Source organism: Charadrius vociferus, unplaced genomic scaffold (assembly GCF_000708025.1).
Source record: "Charadrius vociferus isolate BGI_N301 unplaced genomic scaffold, ASM70802v2 scaffold16, whole genome shotgun sequence".
In the NCBI taxonomy this organism is placed as follows: domain Eukaryota; kingdom Metazoa; phylum Chordata; class Aves; order Charadriiformes; family Charadriidae; genus Charadrius; species Charadrius vociferus.
The window spans coordinates 2205498-2227749 of NW_009649167.1; the positions used below are offsets into that span (position 1 = coordinate 2205498).

The 22252-nt window shown below is 38.6% G+C and overlaps 1 protein-coding gene across 5 annotated transcripts in view; it reads right to left on the reverse strand.

Annotated features, from left to right (window-relative positions):
• The window catches only part of DCLK1 (doublecortin-like kinase 1), a 250830-nt gene extending 229387 nt beyond the window's left edge, over positions 1-21443 (reverse strand). For all 5 annotated transcript variants that reach the window (XM_009888394.1, XM_009888395.1, XM_009888399.1 and 2 more), the window contains exons 1-2: positions 21059-21443; positions 10541-10887 (exon numbers count right to left, since the gene is read on the reverse strand). In XM_009888394.1, the coding sequence (XP_009886696.1) occupies positions 10541-10887; positions 21059-21434 (723 nt within the window). In that variant the 5' untranslated portion in view covers positions 21435-21443. The remainder of the gene's footprint in view (positions 1-10540; positions 10888-21058) is intronic.
• Between the last annotated feature and the right edge of the window lie 809 nt (positions 21444-22252).

The following is a 22252-nucleotide window of genomic DNA, read 5'->3' on the forward strand; positions in this document are numbered from 1 at the left end:
AAGACTGCTCTGTATCAGTCTCAACAATGTCATATACAGACTTTTTTCATGATCATGAACTTTTACATTTTTAACCTTTTTATTCCTAGGCATCAAGACCAAATTATGGCATGCATAAGTTTATTCTCACATGAACACAGGGTTTCTCATTATCAGTGTCTAGTGTGCCAGGATCGTTTCCTGCAACACGTGTGCTATACTCACCTCCTTCTCAAAGTTATTTCCTCTCCAAGGAGCTTATAATTATGCCACTTAAACACTCCATATATTGCATTAACTTCAACTCAGATTTTGTGTAGGCGTGAGATGCAAACACCCATCTCGTACATGGAGAAACAGCAGAAGGTTAAAGAAATCTCGGTTTTAAGCATACAAAATACACAAACAGAACAAAAGAGCTGGAACACAGAATCTAGATGTTATGCTCAGGAGACCATTTCACACACAGAACAAACTCCACAGAAAGCGCCATTTGTCAGAATTAACTAGATTTTAAATGAACAGGAGTTGCAACTAGAAATAAAAAAAAAAAAAAAGATAATACTGAAATATGCAAGATTAAAAGATTTGAGTTAAAAACTCAAAGAAAATGAAGGAGTCTCCTAGAAAACCTTCAGAAACAGACAAATGATTCAGATAAGAAATCAAGAAAGGGAACATGAGACAGCAGGGTATTTCAGGGACAACTAGAATAAAGTGTCAAAGGTTTAGCTTTTGGATGCATGCTATATAGCAGCAGCTCAGTTTGCAATTCAGATTAATGCAAAACAGACACATAACCTGGCTGCAAGGAAAGGCAGGTGAAGGTATTTTAAACAGCAAACATTCTTCTATTTAAAAAGTCAGCATGTGCATTTCAGGCAATGTCTGTCTTCCTTCACTTTTAATCACTCTACCCTGGCTATTCCACAAGATGCCCCCAACCTTCCCCTACTGTTTGGCAGCTTTGAGAAAATCATCGCTTAACCTGAGCCAAAAAGATAATTAAAAGCAGTTCAAAATGAGATTTCGCTCTCCATTCACTTGATGAGTAGACGTCTCTTACAGTTTTAAGCTATTAAAGCTCAGAGGAGTTTTCTTTAAAAGAAGTTTCTGAGATACTACATTTAACGGAAAACCAAATCCACCAGAACAACTGATTCGGGAGAGGTAATCAGCCTAAACTACCTAACATGAATTTTATTATCAGCAACACCCAACCACGAATTCAAAACCCTATAATGCTTTGCTGATTCCAGTGGGACCATACTACAGTCTTCTGTCTTGCTTTCTAAACTTAAACTCTTTCTTCTCTGGTAATTTCACACCCATCTGTGCTCATTTTTATCTATGTGTGAAGTATCATACCCTGTCCTGCATGCCTCAAATCCCTGAAGACTTCTTTGCTCTTCTGTCTATGACTTCAAGAATTCAATCCTATGAAATAAGCTTGATTCTCTCCTTGGCAGCCTTCTCAAGCAGAATCATCTGCTTGTAGCTGGTGGTCTGACCTACTTCAAAAGTTTTTTTGGGGAAAGCGTAACAGAAAATACTTAATAAAATTTAAGAAAAAACTATATGTGATAGACACCTTGTCACATACCATTAACCAGTGACATCAGGAAAACAGTCTCGAAAGAGTTTGATTTATTTATAAAAATCTAAGCCGTTTTCAGAGCAGTACTGTCTTAATTCAGTACAATGGAAATATTTTAACCTACTGGTAATTGTATTAGTTCCTAAATCTGATTGAGTCGGGACGTTCTGCCTCCATGAGCTGGCACACAGATTCAGAAGAGATTAAGTCAATACTTCCTACAGGATTGCACAAATTAGTTTCAAGCTTAAAGAGGAACAGAGGGGAAAAGAGGCAGAGTACATTGTACTTAATATTGTTGTCCCTGAACATCCTCTAAGTCTCAGTCCCACTTTTACTGAAATTCACAGGAGAAATCCTCAGACATACAGAATAAGGAAACAGAAGTGCATCTCCAACTTCTATACACTGCAGGGTTCATTTAAGAAAGAATCCTTCTAGAGGTAGAGACCCGGATTCATCTTGAATAACCTGATAAGAACCTGAGAAGTATGTCATTGCCCTAGACTGGCTTTCTACAGAAAAAGAACGACGGGAAGCAATTCCAGACCAAACGGGTAGAATATCCAAAGACACTCGTGTTTCTTGCCACTCACTGTAAGAGAGAAAGTACATGGCTTAAGAAGCTGGAAAGTACTGAAAATAAATTAAGATGCCTCACAGTTGGCCACAGTTTCAAAAAAGAAACTGGGTGCAGAAAAGCTTAATTAGAAAAAACAAGGCAGAAAATTGGGCCATCACTACCATTTTCTCCACTGTCAGTAATTTTAGGACTATTTTGTAAGTATCAATTACATTTTGTGGTGGTTTAAAAATCTCAGTTCTTATAAACAGGTAGAGAAAAATGAAAGGATTAGGTTTCACAGAAAAACACAGCTAGTGACAGAATATGTATGTAGCTTGCCCTCTCAATATTCTTCATACATGGAAGAACTTTCTTCTACACAACAGTTTGGCAAAAAGTTGCTGAAGAGAAATGTAAGTGGAAAGTAGTAACCTAGAACATAATTGCAATAAGTCTCAGGTAGCTGTTCAAACTTGAGTTTGATTTAAAGAAGTTAACAGCCTTTAGTTTATTAAGTCAACTTTTTCAAAAGAGAGGTTGCCAAGATTTTCCCAGTGTTTGTGCAAAAATTCAAGTCCCTACAATCCAAGGATAGAATTAAACTATAAAGCCTACATTAAAAAGCAAATATTTAAACTCTAATAAGCTGCATGCACTACTGAGTTTTTCCTATGAATAGTATAATTTCTTAGGAAACACATGTACCACAAAAAACTATGAGAGGATAGTGTTTTTTTTCTTTTGATGATGCTTAGAATTCTGCTAAACAGCTGGAAATTCTTAATCTTCTTGTAACAACTAGTTTTAGAATAAAAAGAAACAACCCAGCAAATCCAAGATTCATTACCCTTTTTTAGAGTCTTACTATAACATACCAGTTCAGAGAAAGGAAATACACACACCACACTTACTTATGCCAATGAAAAAACAATTGTTAACAATAACAGCTTCAGACAGTAAAAATACAATCATCCCACTGAACATGACAGTTTGACAATACACACTGTAAAATCTTCAAACTATTGAGCTCATCTTGTTCAGTGGAAGTCATGAAATACAGTACCTTAACAGGAAGGGGGAGCAGAACAGAGAAAATTTAGGTTGACTACTATTTGAAAGCATCACAAAAAGATTTCAGCTGTTGACAGAGAACCTATCTGGTGCTGAGGACTGCATGTTAGTGAACAGTGGAAACTTTTCAATGATCAACAGTAGTCTCACACCTGTCTCCATAAAGTAGTTGTGCAGCATCACCAGAGAAATCTGAAAGCACTTTTCCAAGTCCTCTTTCACCAAACAAACAAATACGTAAATAAATAAACCACACCCAAAACCCACTACCACCGAGACCATATAGTTGGGGATGTTTCCATTTGCTCTTCCTCCCCCCCTCCCCCACTAGTCAGCAATACACAAATCAGAACTTAACTGGACGAGAAGCTCTTCTTAGTTATATTGTACATTTAAAGCAATGAAGGAAAGTCAAGATATAGAGGAAGAGGACACTTATTCTAGTAACTGATAGTTCTGAATGACCACACCATCTCATTCCCACTGAGGCACCCTTCCTCACACTTACAAAATATGATACTCCAGCTTTGAGGAGCTGGAAATTACTCTTCCTTAAAAAAGGCTTCTGACTGTGCATAAACTCTCTCCTGAGTAGCTGTATATCCTTATAAGACAGTAGGATCAACTTGCGTGATATTTGAAGCATACTTAAGCAGATATGCAAGTTTTCAGTCTTATTCAATTAATAACAGCTTTTCTTTTGCACAGCATGACAGCCAATCTAAAGGTCACAGAAGATGGCACCTTCTCTTCTTAATTGTCAAAGTCAGTCTACAGTTCCTAAGGGATGCCAGTTAGCAACCCTGGAAACTCCCATTGTGAGAGAGCTTTTAGAGACAGAGCAACACAGTTGTCAGTCTCAGCTTAATAGGAACTGACCCTAGACAAATGAATGAACACACTGATTTCAATCAGGAACGGGCTTCTGTTCACTCCTTTACAGAAGACTTTATTTGAGTAACAATTAAAATTGTTAGTCAATGTCATAACATGACATCAAAACAGCCTACCCAGAGTCACAAGGGTTCAAGGACCTATCACAGCTCTCCTCTAACAACAGGACAGTACCCCTTGCCAGCAAACTGTCTACCCTAGCACGTATTTGAAAGATTTTGAACCAGATTTTGATGCTGTTCTTACTCGTCTAATTTGTAATAGAAGTCCACTTCTCTGAATAGGAACTGTAAGAAGCTTCCAAGACCCTCAGAGCCCATCACCACCTGCTGAGATAGACAGAAAAATAAAATAAAAATAATAATAATTAAAAAAAAAATCAGTGACTGAAAATTGTCTATCATGACTTCAAGAGGTCTTTTTCCCAGTATTGAGAAAAAATTCTCATCTTTTAAGTCCTTCCCCAAAATCAGTTTCAAAATACCAAAGCCAGGAATGATACACCTTCCAGAGAAAAAAAACAACTTTTGATTAAATATACTGCAGGCAGGAAGGAGGAAAAGTGAGGTGTATTAAAAGCTGGAGAGACGCTCTTTTTTCTTGGAGAGTCTCTCTCACAGCTACATAACATGGTCGTCTGTTAGCGTCTACCAAATAGGGCCCTAAACTTCCTGCCTAAAATTAAGCAGCACAAGTATTTTCTGAGGGGTATGGCCCTCTAGCATTCACATTAGAAGCCCTTTAGGAAGGAACAGCTTGTACAGTGTAAGCATAATGGGTTTCAGGTCCTCAGGTCCAATATTAGAGTACCACCTCAAAAACATAAAACACAGGTTTCCCTAGCTGTTGCTTCCCCATTAAAATGCTTGTGGGATCTGCAGAAGCCACCTTATTCAGCGTTGGCTCCAAATTAGTCAGTATCTGACAGCTACATCTCACAGAGAATTCACCATGGTTCTCTGTTCAATCAACACCACCCCTGTGTGCCTGTAGCTGGCAGGGAGCTCCAAAGCCTTCAACAAGAGAGAAATTAAAGTTACTGCACTCAAGAGAGGTCATACAGAAGATAAAATAGCACTTATTGTCCACATTTTTCAAAGTAGGAATAATTTTAAGTTGCACGCATCTCAAATGGATTGTAACTACAACGGAAGAACAATGAAAAGAACATGCACAACCAGTCACCCTTAAAATTAAATGCACCTTCTATATTAAGAATGGAACCCATTACAAATGCTGATGTGAATCAACATTACAGAACACACACAAAACGAGTCACTTACTGCACATAAATTTTATTTTGTTTAACATTCATTTTGTCTAAATTGTTGTATAACATATGCTACACAAATGCTAAGTAGAGAATGCCTTTTCATGAAGGAGACCTACCTGGCTTTATGTAGGCTTTTCTGTACCAAGGACAATCCAGGTCTAGAGAAAGACATTTGAGATCTTTAATCCATCCTACAAAAGGGTAGATTTGGCCAAGAATTTACTGTAGAATACAGACATTATTACCAAATGTTTTCCACTTCTTAAGAACAAAAGAATAAAAAAGTACATGCTTAGTTTAAGCGTAGGTGCAAACAGTTGCTTTCCTTTGCTTGAGAGAGCAATTTCTTAAAAGAGTAGTATTAATTCCTTGCTAAAAACTAAAGACATTAGGTGCCTTCACAGGGAGAAGTCCACAGGAAAGGGAGTTTGTATCATAAGATACCCCCCTTTAGAGTGGGGTTCCAATAAAAAACAAAAACATATTCCACCCCATGAAGAGTCAAGCTTTCTAGCACTGTGCCATTCCCTCTCCTTGCAGCCACAATTTTTTTAAAGTTATTTTAATCACTTAAAGCAAGATTATTGAGGGACTCACTCCCATTCCACCCTACGCCTCTCACACACATTGCTGTAAGACATATCTTTAAGTAACAGTAGATATATTTCATATTTGTAAAGGTAATTTTAATTGAAACAAAATATTTAAAAAAAAATATCAGATAGTGACTTCTATTCTGGTATGTCTACCACTGACCGCTCACTGTCTGAAGTCAAATCCACAGCATAATGCATAAACTGAAAAATAATTTGCATGATTGAATCTAGTTAAGCTAAACAAACCACCTGTTCAAATAAGTAGGTCTCATTACAAACCAGATGTTTGTTCTTCCAAATGCAAATGGAGGACTTACAAGGTGATAAAGTACTTCTGTGCAAACTTTAGCCTTTGTCTAAACATGCAAATTGTAAATACCTTCTACAAACACACTCACCATAACACTTCTAAAAATTGCGCTATTTCACAACTTTGCTGTTATATGTGACCATTATTAGTATTCTCCCATTTTAGTCTTTGGTGGTGTTCTAGAAGCGCATCAGTACACAGAAACCAGAGAACTGAGCTTGCAACCCAGCAACCAGGCTCTATCTCCACGGGCAGCCTGTACCCTTCATGTTTGCGCCGTGTGTCCACACACTGCCTTTTACAAAACCGTATTTTAATGCACATCAAACTAAAAATGTCCCCTTCTGTTAAGGGAAGGTTAAAAACCAAACTGAAATGGCTACAGTAAAGCAAGACATGTTTTAGCTATGAGAAAGTGTTCCTTCTCTGTACAAGTACCTGAGAATATTTAGGGTCAATACTAACAATGTCTTTTCATGCATTTAAACAACCTTTTAATCTAAAAAAAAGAAGAGTAATACTCACAGTAAGTGCATGCCCTGATGATCTGAATTCCTACAGGCAGCCATTAAACATATTCATTCTATTTTTATTTTCCTTACACAGAAAAGCTGGCAAGGAGAACACTTCAAGACCTCCCTCAGGATAGGTTTTAATTTTGGCCTGGGCTCATAAGACTGTTAAACACTCCTGAAAGTCCCATCATGTTCTTCAAATCCATCAGCACCTTACAGGGAAGTGATTCGCTGTCTTCCTCCAGAGTACAAACAGCATCAGTTTCTTGTACCAGTAGAAAAAATAAGTATATCCATAAAAATACACATATACTATTCTAGACACAGTATGAAACTTACCCTGCTTTGAGAAATCATTAATAATTGATTTGTGAGAGTATGCTAAATACAGGCCACCGATGTGCTATACGATCAGATTACAGCGGTATGTTGTGCCCCTTTTTGCGCAAATTAAGTTATATTCTGAAGTTTCAGAAACATTGCAGTCAAAATACAGATTCTGACATGAGTTATACCAACATGAGTTACAAGAAAATGTAAATAAACCACTAGTTGCTCTATTTCTAACAAGGAGAAACACATTTTAACAAAACTAAATTAAATGTATGAAATCCAAAGTAAACACTTACTCAATACTAGAAATTGTAGCTTTCCTCAGGTACTGACTGTGCAGGCACCACCTGTCTCATCAAGACAAGCCCTTTACATTGCCATCAAATTTTATAGGCCACCAATTCAATTCCTTTTAACTAAGCATAATATTTATTTATGTTTTTAGAGATACAAATCAAAACATCACAACCAACCAGGCTGTCAAAGAGAGAGCATTTAAGCTCAGTTCTTCAATGTGCAGTGTCAGTATGGGACAACCACCCAACTCAGATGCCCAGTTAAGACTCTGACTCCTACTACCCTCCTTTGATTAGCCCGAGACATCTAATGATAGTACCCAACAACAGTATGCAAACCTCATCACCCATCTGCACTAACAATATATGGGACTCATGTCAATTTTTGTCATGGATGGGCAATTCCACTTTTGGCCTCAAAATAACTCTCAAGAGATGACTGTACAGAATAGCCTTCCTCCAAGTTACATTCCCAAAGAATAATCCTAGGAGAGCTTTATTCTCTTATCCTTACAGTAAATTACTTTTTCTTGGCTCAGAGCTTTAAGATTTTATTGCTTTTTAAGTGAGCGATGAAAGATTTAATCACAGATTTGTTAGATTTAACCACTGAACACAGGCTTTTCCAGAACCTTCCAAGCTCCAACAGGAGTCACAGTAGACGTTCTCAACTATAAACACTACTGGAAAAATTTTGGATTTGCCATGGACTTCCTCCCAGTAATCACTCACAGCTTGAGTTTAGCAATAAAGAAATCCACCACCGTGCCCCCAACGCCATCTGGGAGATCAGGCTTTTGGCAGAGAAAAATGGAGCGGCAATTGCCTAGCAGCATAGGAAATCAATGACTTCCCCACACAGGGGCGAGTAACAGGCTGCTCCTGCTGAGCGCAGGATCATTCATTTCCCTTTCTGCCAGCAAAGCTGCTTTGTACGTGCAGTGAGCAAAGTCTCCATTACACTGGCACGACACACATATCTTCCCCCAAATCCTGTCCTTACCAGTAGGGTTAGGCGGCCAGCTATGCAATCTCAGCTGAAGAGCCAGCAAAGGAAGGACTGAATACACGCAGAGACACCAGGCTCCTGGGAGAGCCTTTAGGCACAAGGGTTTCAAGGCTATGAGGTAGGTAACAAATGCGCCAGCACACCACTGATTTAAGCTCACTTCAAATCCCATGGCTTGACAAAGGATTCAGCTGAACATTGACAACATCAGGGTCAGGAAAACCTAGTCTTCCTAGTACTATTTCCTTCCAGCAATTAGAGCTCTGAAACAGGTGTAAAGGTATTTGTGTGTGTTTGTTTGTTTTAAGTAGAGCCATTAGAGGGGAGTTTGGAATACATATTAAAAGTGAGCACGTTATCCAGGAGACAACAGGCCACATTGACATCCTTCCAGGCTGCACTTCTTGATAAATAAACCACAAGTTTATTTACACATATAATACAAAACAGACATGCATCTTTTTTTTTACTGAGAGGGTTTACAGGAACTGGAAGAGTCACTCAAGATCTTCTGTCAAGGTCACAGCAGAGAGCACCACTGTTCTCCGCAGCTTTTAAATCCCAACTCCTTCCTCAAATTTACTAGCCTTAGTGCTCCCTGGAGCATGAGGCAAGGTAAGGAGGACAGGAGTTGAGAGTTTCCCCAGATACACACTTTACTTTTGCTGTAGGCGGAAAGAATTTCACATCCACATTTTTGCTCCAGGTCAAAGTTCCCAATGAAGTCACAGTAACGGCATCATTACAGGCATGTATGCACTCATCAAGAACTGAACTACTGTCTAACTGATGTCAGAGGTTACCAATACAAAACCGCAGATGGAAGGGACTTCTGGTCAAGCCAGTCTTGGCTCTGATTTGAACCAGTGCTCTGAATAAGCAGCTTCTCCAACCACCAGCCCTCTCTGAGATCAGAGGGTATTGCTGTAGCTGCTTCCAGAGCTATGCTTGCATATTAACCCCAGTAACTGCAGACATGTTAGGATCACCACTGGATCTAGCTGACTCTTTACCTGTACCAAGCATATTTTGCAGCATCTCCTGATAGCTACACTGTTAGTTATATGTCTGCAAATTATTGAGCCTAGAATCTGTAAAATACAGCTATATTACAGCAGAAATATCTTGGTCTGTAGCAGCTTCTAGCTTCTCAGGGAGACTCCTCATCTTTCTACCCAAATTTTATACCTCTATCATTTCTTCAATCTAATAAGTTACATTTGTAAATGCAAGTATCTGCCTTATTTCTCTAGAGTCATCATTGCTCTAAATCAATTCAGGTCATGCTGAAATTAGTCTTGCCCTTCACCAGGTTAACAGCTTCTCCAGTTTTGCTATAATTAACACATGTCCGTAGATAAATTACAAATAAAGTGAAAGACAAAAAAGAAGTAGGATTACTCTGTAATATTTTTATTGCCCCTCCATCCCCAAGTTCAATAAGAAGCCTCTCAAAATCTCACTCTACCCCAATTTAATAAGTCAGCAAAAGAGAGACACTGCTTGAAGGTATTTCATGGAAGAAATAACATGTAACCTACAAGAGACTCCTCAATAAGTGTGGCCACCAGACATAACCCCACCTGTTTTTCTGCAAAAGGAAAAAAGCTCACTCATTTTCTAAGCTTGCACCTTCTTCATAGTCCATTCTAGCTGCAGTCAGACTCATCCCTTGGTCACTCTGGACAGCAGTAGGCCTGCATTTATCATGGTGGAATGTGTCCTCACTGTTTGTTCTTACAGTTTACGGAAAGGCAAGTACAATGACTCATAAAACTGCTGCAAGAAAAAGCTGAAACAAGTTAACAGAATGTGCTTCTTTAAAATTACATCCTTCATCCTACATTTCCAGCATGCAGAGCCAAAACCACATCACACTTTCAACTGACAGATTTAGACCTATTATTTATCATAAATGGCAAGACCATCACTGAGGCCAAGTAATGCTTCACAGTGTGTTTCTGAACTTCTCACAGATCTTAATTACACTATAAACAGTGGAAGGCCTGGTTCTAAGTTATTTTTTACCAATGTACTATTCTTTTCCTTTTGGAAAATTGTATTTTCTTCATGCTGAGAATGATCATCATGAAAATTCTTACCTGTTTTCCATCTAGTGTGTATAAGCGTTTAACCACCCCTGAATCCAGCTTGATGGCATCGGTTATATCAGTAAGAACCTGTTCAAATGAATGTGCTGTCTTCTTGTTGAGCAGAATCCGGACTGCTTTCCGTGGTTTCACTCCGCTCCTGATGATAGTGACTAGTTTAGGCCTAATGAAATCCTTATTCTCTTTTGTATCTGGAGTACCTCCTTTAGCAGTGGCAAGAGACGGCACTGAACGAGAAGTGGAAGTTGTCTTAACATTCACTGACCAGTTTGGGTTTACATTCTTCGTGTACTCCAGTTTCTTGAAGGGTTCTATGGAACCACATACATAGCTTTCCCCTGCGGAAACAAAAATGCCAGACCAGCAAGTCAGATTGGAGGGGAGAGGGGGAAACAAACAAATAATAAAAAAAAACAACGACCCCAAAAAACACAGAAAAATACCAAATCAAATCCTTCTCAAATTATTAAACATTATTGTTAACATTCTTGATCTACAGTGCATAAGGTATTGATCTCTTCCCTTCTCAGATGTTACAGGCTACAAAATATCTTTTAAAGATCGTCAGCTAACCACTCAAAAAACTCTGCTACAAAATCCTTGAAAGCAGCAGTTTTCTTTTCGGAAAACACCATCTGCAGTGGGGATCGCTGTTGTCAATAAGTAGTGTTCAGATCTAATCAGCTGCCCAGCCCCAGCGCATTATCACAGTAGTCCCCCAGCCTTCGTGCTTAAATGGCCTGGTCCTATCAAAACAGCAGGCCCCAAACGTTTCATATTATTTCCTCTGAAGTGTTATCAAAAACTATAGGTTCCAAATAACTTTCTATAAAAAGTGAATGAACGTGTCATAGGAGATTTGTTAACATTTAATTATTTAAAGCTTTAAGTAGCATAAAGCCAGAATACATATAGGCAAGAAATCTCACTGTATTATTCTATTGACTCAATATATAATATGTGGGGAGGAAAGGAAGGCAAAGAATAGTAATTACAGAGTCCTCACAACGAATTTATGATACTGAAAAGAAGAAAAATATATTATAGCTTGTATTTCTATTGGAACATTACCTACAATAAAATATTTTTGCAATTACCATACCCACATGATTTCTGGGGAGCTAGAACATAGCCAGAAAACACCAGCATGTCTCTGTTCAGTAACACCTTAACCCAGTCCAGCTGCAGGCTGCTGCAAAAGGGGCTCCTGCTTGGGTGCTCCCAACCTCTCCCTTGAGCTCGACTGAGTGACTGCACTGCCAGTTGCACTGGATGAGTTGGATCCTCTTGTTGATCTGACCGAACATAACAAAGATAATGCTAATTTTGCAACAAGCTGATCCAGTTCACCCTCTGGCTGCAAAAGAAAATCCCAAAGAAAACAATACTAGATCCAACAAGACCACACCTTCTGGCGGCCTGCAGTTAAACTCCATTACAAATAATGCAAAATCCTATCCTGAACAATACCACAACATCTGAGATGTTTTAATTCTTCTGGGTTCAGTGTATGCTAACAGCACAGAGGCCTTCATGTTAGCAGTTTAGCCCAAGGTATTAAAATAAAAACAAAACAAAAATCAGTGATGTTCCTCTTGTGCCAAAAAGCACATAATAACCAAGGATTTTCTTAATGATCCCTACCCTAAGGAAAGAGAACTCACAGTTCAATTACTAAAAGAAAAAGAAGTATTTAAATTTTACTTTTGGACACAAATTGTAAGGTTTTAGGGCACCCAACCCAATCCCACAGACAATACAGCACACAAGGAATGCTGGCAGATATACAGAGTTACCACAGTTAGAAATCCAGGGGGATCCACTGGGACATGAGGTCCCGGATGCAACAGAGCTTCAAGTCTGCTGGCATGATGCTCCAAAGGTGAGATACTAACACACTGTACAGTGATTATCAGAAAGGCAGTGGAAGGACTCCAAAAGAAGACAAAGAAGTCGGAGCAACATGTGAAGATGGATCACTGAGCGGAAAAGATGTGTGCAATGACAGCATCAGATCAAGCAAGAACCACAAAAAGATTTGGGTTTTTTTTGTGTGTGTTTGTTGGTTGGTTTTTTGTTTTTTTTTTTAAAGCAAAATAAAATACGGAGTGGGAGATGAAGTAAGACATTCCAATGCTTACTAGCCATTGTGTAAATTCAAGTTAATCTGCACATTGCAGTAACGCTGAAGCGTTAAGAAAAGAATTTAAGATGGAATGCTTACACGAACCTTACAAGAGACAAAGGTAAGCTGTTCCTTTTATCCATTGTACATATTAGAGAGAGATATAGATACAGATATGCTAACATCAGAATAGAAAGGCTTAGCTGCAGCAATGATCCAATAGTGATAAAGCAGTACATATTATCTTTTATCCATGTCTCTGTCCAATATTTTTAGCATTAGCTACTCAATTACTTTAAGCTCAGAATGCACCCACACCACCCCATCCATAAAATTAACAAGTTTTAAAAAACATTAATAGTGTTTTGTAAGGAAAAAAAAAATAAAGATCATACGATGGATAGGACTGCATTCAATACAATAAATGTCTGTTCTGTAAAACACTGCAGAAGCCCCTTTCATAAATTTTTAAACAAAATTTATTCTTGTGTACACTTGTGCTTGCTGTGATACTTAAAATCCACCAGCAAACTTTTTTTTGGGAGGTGGGAGGGAATAAAAATCAGATTTTCAGGTTCAATGCTATCAGTGAAATTGTTCAGCTTAGTTTCACGAAATAACATATTAAAACTCACTTTTCAAAGGGTAGATATATAAACAAATGGCCATACACGTTGTACCCAGAACATTTACATTTAGTTTATTAAGAACTCTTTTGGTTCCCCTTCTTGAAAGGATAGCATTTGACATGATTTTAAATTTCAGCTATATTTAAAGGTCAGCTGGGTTCCTCATAGCGTTTAACAGCATGTCAGCTCTTCGTTACAAAACTAGTTTTGTGTAAATGACCATTAAAAAAAGACCAATACAATCACTGAAGTTATGAAATCGTTTTAACATCATTTTTTCCTTTTCTTCATTTTAAACAGTACTATATTACATGAATAAAATATTTGCACCAAGATTTTTTCTTCCCTTGAAGAGGCTCATATTTAGCTCCACAATATCTTGGAGATAGAGTATCCAAGGCCTTCTAAGATGAAATATCTTTAGTAAGAGCTATCTTATATATGAAAACAGAAATACAGGTATTTCTCCCATAATGCTGTTATTTAAGACTGTTTATACTTCAAGTGAAGTGCTGGGGCTTATAAACCTTCAGGGATGTTAGCCAGGGACTGCAGTTCTCATTCACAGTGGTCCTAAGGGCCAGGCCTGTAAGAACAAAAACTAAGAGGACAAAACCTCTATGTCCTAAAAGTATTTCATATCTGATCTTAAGATCAGTAAATCCTGTTTTATGGTGACATCCAGCAAATTTTAAGTACTGAAAACACTAGAAACACTCGAATAAAAGCTTAAATTTCCTGAACATGAGACCCACCCTGTCAGCAGCTAGAAATTTCCAATATTGAGCCTAATCCTTTAGTGCTCGTGGTGTCTGTATGCAGAGGAAATCTCAAAGAAAAATACAGTAAGCCTTCACCTACATTTTCATCCTCTCTTCTTTTTCACAGTTACCTTAAGGAGAGAAGACTGCAAAGAAGTTTCACAAGGGGCATGATTTACTATAGTCAAATAAATCCACTTTCTGCCTTTACTATTGCTTCCTCACCAAAACTATTAGGTGATAACACAATTTTCTTTTTTATTATTATTATGTTTATTTTTGGCAACCTTTGGCTAAAACTGCCTCTCAGACAATAGCCTCACCCCCATGACTTGTACCTGAGGTGAGACAGACGCTATGATCTGTGGACAGGCAATACCAGCAGCAAGTTGGTTTTCCCAGCTCCGAAGCACCAGGAGAATATACCTCCGGTGGTAATCCCACTGAGCATCATCAACTCTTACTCTGCATCAGGCCTAAGCACAAATACAGCCCACAAACATTGGCTTTGACTAACTGGCAGCTGGAGGAAGAAAGTAACGACCTCCAAACACTAGATTTGTTATGGAACACGTGTTGAAGAAGGAATCTTTGGAGATACCGGATTAAATGAAAGCATAGAAAAGACAGACCACTGAAGTGCCTATTTGACCACAGGTCTCCAAGAGAGGGGAGCAAGTATTTCAAAGTGCAGTCAGCTGTCACTAATGAAATTTTGACTCTTGATTACACTATCAATAGCCATTGGAAAAAGAGAAGGAAAGAAGGACACCCAGCTGTTTTGGGATATCTGACATCTAGGAAAAAAGTTATTACTAAATCTTAGAAGGTATCCCTTCCCTGACAGCCCTCCTGCCTCCTCACATCAACAGTGCAAATGAAAACACACACCACTTTAACCCTTAAAAAAAAAAAAAAGAAAGAAAAAGATACACAATTCTTGTTTGCCAGTTTTAAACCAGTAATCCCACAATTTAACTTGTGTAAGTGCTCAACACTTCAGGAAATTCCATGTGGAACTATTAAAATAAACCTTAGCATTGAGAAGCTAATCAGAAGTCTAATCATGTAGAAGGACAGATCCCAAAACAAGGTTTATGCTTTAAAAAAAAAAAAAAAAAGAGACTAACAAAACCTTACTACCTGTAGTTACACATTTGTCAAAATACAATGCAGCTGAACCAATAGAGCTGTGTAACGCTGAAGGACAGCTCTTATAGATCACGACAGATTTTTATGATGTGTATCATGTATTAAAAATATAATTTGAAAAATAATATCTGTGTACAAGGTGGCTGCTAAGGAGACATTGAATCACTGCCTGTAAGTACTGGAGCTTTCCTGATGCAACTATAGATTCCCTCTTTGGCATATTGGCATCAGCAGTTACTTTGTTCCCTTCAGCTTTCTGATATTCTCACTACAAGAATGATCAAGGCATTATCTCTTAAAAGGGATTATTTGCATTGCTTTTCTGTGCTAAAGGCGACTTGGCCTAAAATGGCTTCATAAAGCAGCCAGCTGGTCTTAGGTGAAAACCCTGGAGAAGGAATAGACAACCTGTTTGAATCGCGCAAGCAGAGAGGGAACAACGAACCCCTCTTTGTGAGGCAGCAGGACTGGCAAATTATTGAAAATAGCATTGGTTCCTCACAGAAGGGTAAGTGGGAGGAAAGCAACAGATGGGGCAATAAATTGATTAAGAGAACGGGGAAGGGACGGGCACTTTCAGCCCCCTGTGCAACAGGAACACCTGCCCTTCTTCACTTCCACCCTTTTGCTTTGTACATGCAAAAAGGCAGAAGAGCAATCTCTCGGGGGGAAAGGACACAGAATTCTGACTATGCCTCACCACATAGAGCAGATTGCAAAAGGAAGATGACCTGAACCAAATGACTTACTACCTGATAGTTCCCAAATGTGTTAGTTAATAGAGCAATAACCTACTTAAACTACATTACTGCTGCCTTATGTTTCTGCATTTTTTTCAGACACTGCAACAGTGCACAAGGGATGGAACATCTACGGGAAATAAATCTGACCTACCCATGTTCATCTAGCAATCAGATGCACCAGAAACTTTAAATCAGATCTCCTCAGACCTTTTAAAGGACTTCTTTCGCACATGATTCTTTCTGCTCAGCTCAGACTAAAAATTCTTTTTTTTTCCTTATCAAAAGCCAAGTGAAAAAATAAAGACATATTTCCTCCCCCTTTGCCACCCCAAATTTCCACAGTCTTGCTACAAGCAAGATAGGCATTGCATATGCTTAAAAAAATAACTAGAAAACACCTAGAATAAAAAACCATGGAACCTTCCAAGAAGTAAAGGAAGACACAATGTGAATCAACTGGCTAATGGTTGAATCTTCTCAAATTCATGAAATAAAATAATCAAATAAACAGTGCCAGAACAACCCTCTACCATTTTATGCAACAGGATTATTCAGCTGTTTGTTTATTAAACAATATAAGGATTGTAGGCATTTCTGCCACAGGATCCAGTCCAAGTTTCACTAACATTGACAGCCCTGGATCAAGTCCATGGTAAATATCCAGTGTAAATTCAATCCTATAAACAAACGTCCACATAGATTCAGCCCTACAAACATTTAAACAGATACTTTACTATTATTATTTTGATAGCATATTACATATGCATATGAATCTTTCCAGCCCATCAATTCCCAGCTGCAGAGGTAGGCATGGCTTAGAAGAAAGAGCATTAGCTCCAGAGCACATCAGAGACCACGTCAATCAATTCCTACAGTCTGGCCTGGCTGGGCTTCTCACCAGCAGCGCTGGAGTGGGAGGCAGAGTCAAGGAAGAAGCATCAGTATCAGGTGTGAGAGGGAAAAGCTGAGATAAGAGGAATGAGGCGACAGTGGGAGTAGCAAGACCCACATACAAAAAAAGTCAGGGACTCTGCCACAGCCCACCCCTTTAGCAAGGAGACACTGCCTTTTGAACCCTCCATTGGCAGGCAGCTTCTCTGCTGCATTGAACCCAAACTGCCTGCCTCTATTCACAAGAGCCTTTCCACAGTCCTCATGTGACCCATCATCTCTGCCGCTGCACTGAGGTTCACATCTCCCAAGAGTCATTAGCCAGTGACAGCCATTACCAGATTTTAAAAGTGGTGTATCTGTGGTCTTTCAAACTGGTCATTCCATGAAGACTGCAGATCCAAGACAATCCCTGAGAGACATTAATTTTTCTTATTCATATCATTCCTTAAAACTGTTTTTGCCTTTATGCCCACACAAAATGCGCACGCACATGTACAAGTCTTTACAATAGTTTGGCAGTGCACCCAATATTGACATGTGACAATATTGTTTCCCAGTACTCTCTCTCTCAGCCTTGTGGTTTGGGGTTTTTGGTTTGCCTTTGACTGCCAGCTCTCTGCTGCGGGGTTCATCTTTTGTGGTAGGTATTGTGGAAACCTAAAACAATTGATTCTGGTACATACCCAAGACTCTGAGGTAATATTACAATAAAAAATAATGAGAAAGGGATGCAGTTCTGGCTATGGATTGATTCTGTGGTCTTTGTTCCACGTAGCCGGACCCCACGAGTAAAAACTGTAAATAATACTCTTTGTTTCAGAGTGATTGTGCTCGTTCCAATCTATTAGTGTTCTTATTACACTGTTCAATGGTCATTTTGGGGGTAAGACACAGCAGTGCACCTCTGCCTTCAGCTTTAAAGACAGTACACTTTTGGAAAAGCAAGAGGCATTTAGTCCTTTCCTGAGACTTTGTTTACAGCTAGACAATTTAGCCTTAAGAGCAACTTCTTTATTGTTTCTACGTGCTTTGATTACATGCCATACCTATGGAAAATAGTCACGTCACATTTGGAAATCATTCTTTAAAGGTAACAGGGTCCTGAAAATCAGGTCTGACAAAAAGAAGGTAACCTGAATCCATTGCATTCTTTCCTTCATCTAAGGTGACAGGAGAAGAGAAGTTACAGAGCGTGTGAAACTTTTCACAACAGTCCGTACCCCTTGTTACCAAATTCCAATAAATCTCACATGCCTCGAGTCTTAAAAAATAAAAAAAAAAAAGAAATAAAAAAGAGAAAAGAAAAGAAAAAACACAACCCTAGGGAAGTCATTAGTTTCAAATAAAGGGAAAATGTGTCCATGCTCCTCAAAATAACCTACAGCACCAGCATATAGCCATGCCAGCTCTGAACTGTATACAGGACAGAACTAAATATTACTGAAGCAAAACAGCTCCTTTACAATCTTTTTCCTTTGGGACTATCTTTCATGCAGTTCTATGTATTTAGCTCCATGATGAAAGACAGTGGCTGCTGTCTGGTTTCCCCCAGGAGCTAGTTGCTTCTCTGTCTTCATGTACCATATGGGAAGGTAAGAATACAGTAACTTCCTCACAGGCATAAAGGCAAAAAACCAACAGCAAATCAAAGCCTTACACATTTACCTTACAACACGACCACTAAAATCAATGCCAAAAAAAAGAAAAAAAAGAAATCATCTAAATTCATAACTGTCTCATTAAACAAATTCAGACAGTAAGGGAATAGCCTCTCCATGAAGAAAGCAATGCTTCAAATTTCAATAGTTTGAGCATAAATGTCATTTGGCAAGAGGAAAAAATCAAGTGATTTTCCAGCTATTTAAACACAAAGCACAGCTTCAAGCTAATTAATGCTGTACCAGACCAGCCAAACTCTAATAAATTCATAGAGTCAAGAGTGGACAGAGCTTACATAAGAACCATCACTGAGCTAATAATATATGAACCTGTACTCTACAGTGAAGCTTTATGAGGGAAACAGAATAAAAATCATCCCCCTTGCAGTTTTATACAATTAGATAGAAGCCCCCTTTCAGGTGGAATGAGGATGTACCTCTCTACTTGCTCACAAAGATTGACTTTTGTAAATCCCACAGTGTTAATGGCACAAGAAAATAAGACTGTACAACTTGAACCATACACAGGAAGAGAAGATGTGTTCATTGAAGAGGTAAGGAATAAAGTTTGACAGAACTAAAAGAAATCCCAAAGCCCTTCTTTAAAATAAACTTCTGCTCTTGCACTGTCATTTATTTTGACTGACTGATTTGTAACTAGTATTATTCTTCTCTAGGATGCCAAAATAAACCAGCCTTATAGGTTGCTGAATTTACTTCTGCATTCAGTTCTTTCTTTTCAAAAGCTGGTTCTGACTGGCAGCAAAAGACTGTGCAAATCAACATTAACATCAATGATACTTGTTTCTTGATGAGCATACCAATCAAATAAGCACAATTATTTATACCACTACTCAGCAGAAAATGCACAAACACTGCTTTTAAACAGATGTTGATTAATATTGGTCTTTCCTCCCAGAAATTGATTTTCTCCACCAATTAAATACTGTCCAGACAAATACAGTTCTAATTCTGCCCTGGAATTCATAGCATTGATCTTAAGACCAACTTCCTTTCCATTTCACTAAACCTATGGTCCTAACCCCAAAAACCCTTGCTTACACAGACAATCCCACCACTTCAATTTTCTTTTTGAGCATCTTCGTGTTGTCTCCTACTCTCCTTTTTATGCAAGGAGGATTATCAAGAATATCCCCTTCTCAAAACTTCTCCTTAAAAAGCTTTCCTCTGCTATGACACCTAAAGAATACCAGTCAATGGTGGCTGAACACTAGATATGCAAAGACGTGCTTCTCTTTCAGGAACCTTATTTGACATTACCCTTTTCTTCTTCTCTCCCCATGTTAGCCTTCTTCTGATCCTCTTATTAGATCCTGATACTGCAAGTTCTCTCACCCTATGGTAAAAATGAAAATCATAAAGAAATTATAACCTCTGTTACAACTCTAAACTGGCTCTCCAGTGGCTATAGACCCATGCTTTACAGATTTGCCCATGGTACACTGGGGCCAGGGGCAGGATGGAAGCCACAATGAAAAAATTGTTCCACCTTTATTTTCTTCGAGCACCGTCAAGCACCTGCATTTAAACCTTACAGACTAAAAAAAACACCAAACCAACCTCAGTTATGGCCATATGTTAGTTAATGCTTTCAGACCTTATACATTCTGATGTTTTATACTAGGAGCTACTGCCTACACACACAAAAAGAAACCCCCTGAAAGCCAGAAGCACTTTATGTTGGAAAAGCTACTTTAGCTATTTGTAAAATTTGTAAAAGGTATTCTTAACATCCTAGGCTTGATATTCAAATTGATTAATGTTGACAGCTTCTTTTGACAACAAATCTATCACTGAAGGAGTGATAAATTCAGTATCAATGGGCAAATTAGCAACTGGCATCTCCGATGTTTGACAGTGACCAAGACCTGTCAGTTCTAACCAAATCACTGGTAATGCTTTATACTGAGCCTGATTTAAAAACAACGTAAGGATGCCAATAGACTGGGGAAGAGGAAAAGGGAAATGCTACAGGGGAGAAAACTTTACAGTCTACCCCAGTTGAACTATGGCTATAACATTACTCTTAACAGGTTGCCTACATTTATGCTACTCCATGAGAGGAGAGTATTTTACTTAAGGCATATTTACTTGTAGGGAAGAGCTGGAGCTCTCCACTAGGTACAGACAAACTAAAAAAAAAAAAAAATCCATCAGAACTGAATTTTGTGCAGGTTTCATCAGCACCATGGACCTTGTCAAGTTTAGCTGACTAAACTCTCATTGGCTTTTTTAAAATATGCAAGTTCAAAAGAAGCAGCAGGTGCAATCTTCAAGGTCTAGGAATATCACACTAGGTTAACAGAAAGGGACAGGTCAGACACTTTCAGTAAGAGGGAAATAAGTAGCAAGGCAACATATTTCACAGCACAATTAAGATATTCGCAATTTTAGTTATACCATCTAAGATCCTTTCTTTATCAACAAGAACAATAGCACTACCTATTTGTCAAAGACTTAACAGACAAACAAACACCAGCACACTGACTCAAACATAACTTTACACCTCCAAATCTTACTGCTGACCTTCCACTAACTGGTCCAAGGAGGAAATCTTCTTGGAGCCATCAATCGTGTAGATTGTTCTCACTCCCTGGGGCAGATTCACATTGTCAGACAGAGTTCGGGTCAGATCGGCCAGGAGAGCTTCAAAGGATCTAAACCGGTCAGGGGAGATGGCATATACAATCCCTTTAAAATACCGGTCTCCATTACGATAGAAACGAACTTTCTTGGCTTTTTTCTCAGAACTCAGGGTCTGTAGAGTACGGGTTCGGTAAAAGCTGCAGTGGGCACTGTGAGTAGGGCTGGGCAAGCCATTTACCCGGGACCCTCTGCCATATCGCTGCGCTTTATCACGCTCATCAAAATGCTCCAGCTCCATATCTCTCCCAAAGGACATCTTGAAGTTCAACCTAAGGGATGCACAAAAGAAGAGAAAAAAGTTTAAAAAACTTATACATTTTAAGGGAGATCACTTTAAGACTTCATGTTCTATACATGGTACTAACAGAGAACTACGTTCCAGGTGGAGAAAAATGTTTGAATGAAACTATGCTATGTTCACATGTTCATTTTACAGCCAACTCTCTCGCCACACCATAAAACCTAGTTTATAAGTTAGGCTTTTATACACATTAGAAATGCCACTCATGAAACAGACTGTTAGCAATATGCAAAAAGTGTTTGTTTAAATTCAGTGAGAACTCTGAAAATGAGGTGACAAAGTTCAGCTACTGGAAAAAAAGAACAAATGCATCAACTTTCTACTTTTTCTCATGTTATATTCAGGTGCTATTTGAGTCCAGTCTACCTTCTAGACCATTCATCCCCACTAAACTGTTTGTTCCAACTGTGATCTCAAGAGGTGTCATTTCAGAAGGGTAACTAGTCGCCAACAAGCAAGCAATTAAGAACTTACCATCAACCTGCACTGTCTAGTCCTCTGAGAACTACCACTACAAGTACATAGACTTAGTGGGTAAAGCCCACTGTTCAAAAGTCCTTGCACGTTCCAACCACTGGCTTCCCTACAGCCTAAGCTTTGTAATAAATTACTTCTGTTCTCCTTGTGCAAATACTTTGCGTACTCTAAACCAAGAAAAGTGCTGAAATGCCATGAAATGAAAAAAAAAATAAATATTAGAGGAAGACAGGAAACTAGTATTTTTCAGTAAGCAAGCTACTTCAGTGCTTTATAAAATTTGCAAGTAGTTTTAT